At 44.0% G+C, this 7243-nt stretch overlaps 1 protein-coding gene across 1 annotated transcript; it reads left to right on the top strand.

Moving 5' to 3' along the window:
- The first annotated feature begins 3354 nt into the window (after positions 1-3354).
- Positions 3355-4590, top strand: LOC147962809 (uncharacterized). Its single transcript, XM_087536407.1, has one exon. It carries the CDS (start codon positions 3355-3357, stop codon positions 4588-4590), a length of 1236 nt encoding a protein of 411 aa, XP_087392533.1.
- The last annotated feature ends 2653 nt before the right edge of the window (positions 4591-7243 follow it).

Genomic DNA, 7243 nt, shown 5'->3' with positions numbered 1-7243 from the left:
TCAGTTCAACACATTGAGACTAGCTACTCTACTGTACTGCAAATCATGTTATGTGAGGGATCATGAAAATGTTTGTGACGGGCAGAACAGCGAGGCCGCAATGGATGTTGGAAAGATTGGAACTGGGCCGAGTCCGCTGGGATTTCTAATTGTTCTGGCGCGCTCTGTCTTCGCGTACCGCTCCTGCTGCTTAAGGAGCAACGTAAGCCCACCGCGATTTAGCGCACGTGAGTTTCAATGCCACAGGCTCCGTCGACACATCGTTCTTCTTGTGCAATCTCGCCGGTTTCATGGCTTTGGCAAGTTGGCATGCAATATTCTCGCGCAGGGTGTTTGACGGCGGCTTGCCTGATCAGATCCACATCACGGGGCTCCTGGTGTCGTCAAGGTGAGTCACCGCCGCTATGTGTTCCTTGAGGACGCAGACAAAGCTCTTGTTGTCCACATTTTCGAAAAGGGACGCTTTACATTACTTAAAAGGTTTAAGCATTACACCCCGGCCTCGGCATAACTAAAATTCACATAGCCAAATAAAGTCTTCTCATACAAATGAAAATAAAAACGCGAAATACAAAAACTTGAAGAGTCCGTATAACGCCTAAAGCGGAGGGGGGGCCAATCATAAGATCATGCTACCACCCATGTTGGGGAAAAATATCCCTCGCCGTAGTTTCCAATCATGTACACATCTATGTAAACAGGTCTCGATTCTTCACGCGTTGTAGAGATGACCATAAACGAAGAGTCACGGTACATCTGTAGATAATCTGCATTAGAGAAGTACTTTTATCGTTAAAAAGCTTATCATTTCTACATAGCCAAAGCGACCAAATAACGGCAAGCGCTCCCACCCTGAGAAAGGTTGTAGACCTATGATCAATCCCATGTAACTAGTTGCCAAATACATTAGCAACACTACAAGGAGGATACAAGCCAGAAGCTATTTGGATGACTGACCATATAGAGCGAACCAATTTTGCATTGGAAGAATAAATGTTTTATTTTCTCATCATGGTGACAAAAGACACATTGCGGACTTCCATGCCAATCCCTCTTAATAAGGTTATCTTTAGTAAGAATGACTCCGCGACGAAGGTACCATGCAAAGATTTTATTCGTAAGAGGTATCTTCATCTTCCAGATCTTATTATTATCAACTGACACATCAGACTGGATTAACGCTCTATACATAGAATCCACTAAGAATTGTCCATTCCCACGAAGGTTCAATCGAAATACATTAGACCCATGTGACAGGTGCACCGTGGACAACCGCTGGAGCAGCATGTTCCACGATTGAAGACTAGGTCCAATTAAATCTCTTCTGAACATCACATTTGGCGGAAACGATTCCATTACTGTGGCGATAGTATCACCCTTGTGGCGCACAATGTTGTATATAGCCGGATATTGTTCCCGGATTGTGGCATTTCCTAGCCACCTGTCCTCGCAGAACCTAATTTCCGAGCCTTCCTTAATCGAGAATGATCCTTAGGAGGGTATGCCTTGGAGAAAATGGATACACCTTCTTCCGTCATAAATTTAAACAACCATTTGCCGAGGAGGGCCCTATTCTTAACCTCAAGGTCATGAATACCCAACCCGCCTTGGTCTTTGGGACGGCAAGGCACACTCCATTTGGCCAGTCGATATTTCTTTCTCTCGCTACCTCCTTGCCAAAAGAATCTTGATCGAAAATAAACCAATCTATGTAAAACTCCTTTCGGCAACTGGAAGAAGGAAATCATATATAGTACCATATTACTACGTATTGAATTTATGAGGACTAATCTTCCACCCAGAGACAACAGTTTACCTTTCCAACTACTAAGTCTTTTTTGTAGTCTCTTCTCGACGTGTTTTCATTCAATATTTGTGAGTCTCCGATAATGTATCGGTATTCTCAAATATGTGATCGGAAACTGGCCCAACCCGCATCCAAACAGTTCAGCGTATAGGTGGGCCTCATCTCGAGCCTCGCCAAACCAAAACAATTAACTTTTATAAAAATTGATCTTAAGCCCGAGAGTTGCTCGAATGCTGATAGAAATAGTTCCAGATTTCTCGCTTTCTCGAGGTTATGATCCATGAAAAGAATCATATCATCGGCATATTGAAGTATAGAGAGATCACCATCAACTAGATGATTTACTATCCCTTCAATTTGGCCATCAACCTTGGCATGCTCAATCATGATCGCAAGCATATCCGCCACTATATTGAATAGCATGGGTGATACCGAGTCACCTTGTCGCAAACCCTTCTTCGTTTGGAAATAGTGTCCAATGTCATCATTGACCTTAATGGCAACACTGCCTTCAGAAACGAAGCTATGGATCATAGCGCACCACTCTGCCGAAAATCCTTTCTTTCAGAGAGTCTGTTGAAGAAAGGGCCACCTGACTTTGCCATAAGCCTTTTCAAAGTCTATTTTGAGAACCACCCCATTCAACTTTTTCCGGTGTAATTCCTGGACTGTTTCATGAAGGATAAAAACACCATCAACGATGTGTCTGCCTTGCATAAAAGCTATCTATGAAGGACGAACCACATGTTCAGCAACCGAATTTAGCCTAATAATCGCACCCTTCACGAATATTTAAAAACTAACATTAAGGAGGCAAATAGGTCCATATTGTTGTATCATTTCAGCCTCATTAACCTTAGGTAATAAATTGATTGGGAGCTAACAGTCCATGTAAGGATGGATGGCAAAAGACCCGACGGTAGATATAAATTGTCACCAAAAGATGTAAGCACAAGAGTTTAAGAACGTTCTTTCTAGCTAGCTGGACCAGAAAGGTGTACCGTACGTGCGTGAGTTGTTGTATATACAAATCGATCTATTTGGTGACAAATTAAAGCAGGCTAGCCTAGGGGTCTCCATCGATTCAGCTTATGTGCCGTTGGCCCAATATCTGGGCCATCTCTCTTTTCCAAGGAACTACTAGACGATTTTTCTTACCGGTCAAGGCTACCGATCAGACATAATATGGATGATCCGTTGTTGCATGCAGGCATTATTAACTGAGTAGTATGGGAAGTTCTCATGCATGCATGTACTCCATGCATCTTACTCGACCGTTAAATTGATTAAACAAACCGAATCGATTTTGTTTGGTTACCAAGGTAAACTCAAACTCGTTTTTCCTTGTTTGCATGTGCCCAGCCAGCTCGATCGTACTGATGTGGGTTCCCGAGTCCGAGTAGAACTGCTGCCGGATTTCGTTGTCCACACAAATTCTGTGTGTCAATATTAACATGGTTTCCAGCCGGAGACGTACGTGCAACCGCTACTAATAGCAGCTGGCTATATAGCAAGTCAAGGCCTCCAACTCAAAACACATAACCCCCATGGCTCCACGGAAACGCCAACGAAACATCATATGTGCGGGTGCGCCGGCGACAGAGATCACGGCACCATTGCCCCTCCCAGCCGATCTCCTGCTTGAGATCGTGGCACGCACCGACCTTTTCACTCTCGTCCGGTGTGCTGCCACCGGCAAGCACCTCCGCCGTGAAATCCTAAGCACGTCATTCCTTCACCGCGTCACCCAACACATGGCTCCCTTCATCCTCGCCTACCTCCCCACCTACGACGAAGGGCCCCTAACTCTGACTCTGGTCCACCCACTGACACCCGCCGCTGCGTCTTTTTGCCATGACCACCTCTCGCCGTTCATGTCACGCCGCACGGCCAGCCTCCTCGAGCAATACAGTCCAGTTGCATTCCGCGGCGGCCTTGTCATCCTCAGCCACTTACATGTCAATACGCGACACAAGTACAAGCACTGTTTGGACATGTGTGTGTACAATCCTATGACAGGTCAAACCACCTTCCTCTCAAAATCGCCCTATGTCCATATTAGCATCACCACCTTCCATGAGTACATCCTGCTCACCACTGCGGATGGCATCGACTGCTCCTTCATGCTGCTTTTCATGGATCGCGACTTGTGTAAGAGCATCAAAGTACACACTGCCACATCATCCTCTAGTACCTGGGGGCCTCCCGTTACTTACGACAGGCACCGTGACTCCTTGTGGTGGTCAGTCCATGACTACAGCCAACCCACAATCCTCCACGGTGGTGTTCTCCACTGGCTAGCGGACCATGGCAAACAAATCCTCACCTATGATGTGAGGACCAGAATGTCAGGACGGGTGAAGCTCCCACCTACCAACTGCAATGAAAAGCAGCTACACTTGGCAACGTCGTCAGACGGGAGCATACTGAAATTGATCACTATAGATGGGTTCATGCTATCCATGTGGCTACACATCCCCACAGTACTAGCAAGTTGTGGTGGTGCTAGTGGTTGGGCGCTGGAAGGTGTGATCGATGTAGAGGATAAGCTGCGGTCGTTGTACCCAGACCTTCCTGTTGTAGCTGGCTCTGATGTACTAGTTGAGCTTAATGGATCTGGAAAGAGGAACGGAGACGTGGTTGAATTGCAGGTGCATGATCGAGATTGCGTGTTTCTTGATATGAAGACAAAGGAGATGCATCGGCAAAAGTATGGCTCCTGCTCCCCGTTGTTTGAGATTGACTTGCCATCTCACCTACAAACCATGAAAGTTTTCTCGTAGCTAGCAAGCTAGCCAAGTAGGTAGGGTATGTTACAAATGTATTTACCACCTTGATCCAGTGGTGCTTGATTAGTCCATGTTAGATTTTATTTTATCGTATCATACGAGCACATGAGTACATGGTGTATTGAATAATATAAAGCCCACCCGATCCACCTCGGAAGCATTCCATATATACATTATAGGACAAGGATGCATATTTTATATCTAAGTGTATGCATGTCCTATCCAATCAAGAAAGCTGTCGGATTTGGGTCCTTGTGTGTGATCAGGTAGCTGATTACGTTGTCCAGAAAATGTCGCCTTGGTGATTATACAATATTAATGGATGGATCTACAGTCGGAGAACACATACGTTCAATGGTTCTTATAGCTAGATAGCTACTTATAGCAAGGCATCTAACACAAAGGCAGACGACCCATGGCGCCACTGATCTAGCACCTGGACATAGCATCAATGAATGAGTTGAGGTTTTGGATGAAGATGAAATGGTAGACGATTGGAACAAGTTTATATCTCAACTCCTGATGCCTGAGTTGGTGAATAGCATCCACGGTTTATTTTCATCCCACCACTTTCGTCCGTTTATTTCGTTGGTTTTTTTCGTCCCCTTCCCTCACCCCACCAGTTTAGTTTCGCGCCACTCTCACACAAACAAAAAAATCTGAACAGATCAGAACTTTCCATGCTGGCGCAAGTTATTTAGTAATGTCTTTATGTGAAAGAATCAATACGATCAATCTCTAAAAATTAAATCTAAATTAATTAACCTTACCTTAAATCGCTCAATCTTACTCGGAGGAGTTTGCGGTCATGATGGTGAGCATGTCGTTGGTTCGTATCGTTCGTTCGTATTGCTCCACCTCACGCAATTCCCCTGTCGATGACAAGAACTGACAGATGGGCCGAAATCAACGCCTTGGTCACGCCCAAATCATCACCTGACCCCACTCCTCAAATCGCTGCATGCCTCGCCCACGCACGAATAAGCATACATGCCTTGAATTGCCCAGATCCGGAAGAGAGGGAGCTTCTAGAACCCTAGCATCGCACCGCCGCCAGTCCTTCCTCCTCCTCCTTCACCCCACCACTTCATCCCATCATTGCGGTGGTTCCATTCGTTTCACTCGACGCCGACACACATCTCCTCTTCTCTCACTCATCCTGTCTGCTCCTCGAGCACGTCCTCACCCAGAGCGCATGTGGCAGCCCTCATCCTCATGCACATACTCTCTGCCTCCCCTGAATCCAAAGTGCTTGGCAGAAAGGGTGGATGCTCGTGGCGACCGTGGTTGACGTTCATGTGATGGCGATGATGGCTTGTTTATTGAGGATGGCACACCAGCATCTGACTTTTCCAGGTACAAACAATACGTCCTTGCACACTAGGTGCAAGATGAAATTCCCTACTTCAATTGAACATATTAATTATTTATCTAGTGTGTGATGTATGCTTGCATGTGCTAAATTTTTGATTACCTTAGCTGTGGAATTCCAATTTTTCTTTCATACAGGACAATTTTTCTTTCATACAGGATCATAGGAAAACAAATATGTTCTTCCTCTAATGTGGACCACAATGGTGTTGATGGCGCATCAAGCTGAAATTTTATTTTGTAGGAACTACACTGTCATGACTATGGCTACCATTTCTAGATCACTCTAGGAAGGAATTTAATGCATTATGTAGATTGTTCCTAGGAGCATCGATTACCATGGAGATACTTTTTGGTTGATGTTGAATAGTACCTTTCACTTATATTATTATTAGCAGATTAGTTATTTTCTACCCTTGCCTTAAATCATATTATAAGTTGCCTTGATTATTTTTGGCTTAGTTAGTGTAAATGAACTGGAAGTAACTTCTGCATTCGTTTGACTTTAGACATGCTAGAGACTGAAGTTTCTGCTTCTAGCGATTCCCTTATGTAAGATTTTAAAACAAAGACCTAAGTTAAGAAGGTAGTATTGTTTACGAATCTAAACATCTTTTTAAGGAATGTATCTTCTCTTTGTTCTGAACACAATTTTCTACCTTTCCTTGATGAAGTTTTTGAACTACACGGAATCAAAACCTATTTTAATTCCAAGCTAAAAATTTGATTCCAATGTGGCCATTGTAATATTTCATCACTCTTTTCTTTCCAGACGAGCTACGCCTAGAATGCGGTCCTTATGTCCTGGCAAGATTGTGGGAAAAGTAGCTCCAGTGTGCATGCCTTCATACAAATTGATTGGGTGTGTCTTTCTACATGATAATATGTGTAACCTGCCAAATGTTCAGAACATGAGTGTTTGATTTTATACGCTGAACATATGATAATGAAGCTGAGAGAAATGAGCAGGCATACGACCCGGAAGCGATTTGTGGAGCAAGAGATGGTATGGCTTCTTCACAGAAAAATTTGTATTCATATTTTTTCTTCATACGACCAACCATTGGCAATGTTCTACTATTTAGCAGTAACATAGCCCACCATCCTATTTCCAGAATATCTCGGTTGTTATTCTCAGTTTTGTATTTAATTCATTACTATTTCGAATATGCAGCTCCAATTTTAACTTGATTTTGTGATGTATTTTCCTCCTTTCAAGTTTTAATCTTGACATTAATTTGGGCTTTGCCACGCAAAGGTCCTCACGTGGTCAATT

The sequence above is a fragment of the Triticum urartu genome, chromosome 7A (genome assembly GCF_056163025.1).
Source record: "Triticum urartu cultivar PI428250 chromosome 7A, HENAU_Tu73, whole genome shotgun sequence".
Classification (NCBI taxonomy): domain Eukaryota; kingdom Viridiplantae; phylum Streptophyta; class Magnoliopsida; order Poales; family Poaceae; genus Triticum; species Triticum urartu.
This window is presented reverse-complemented; position numbering and strand designations above follow the sequence as displayed.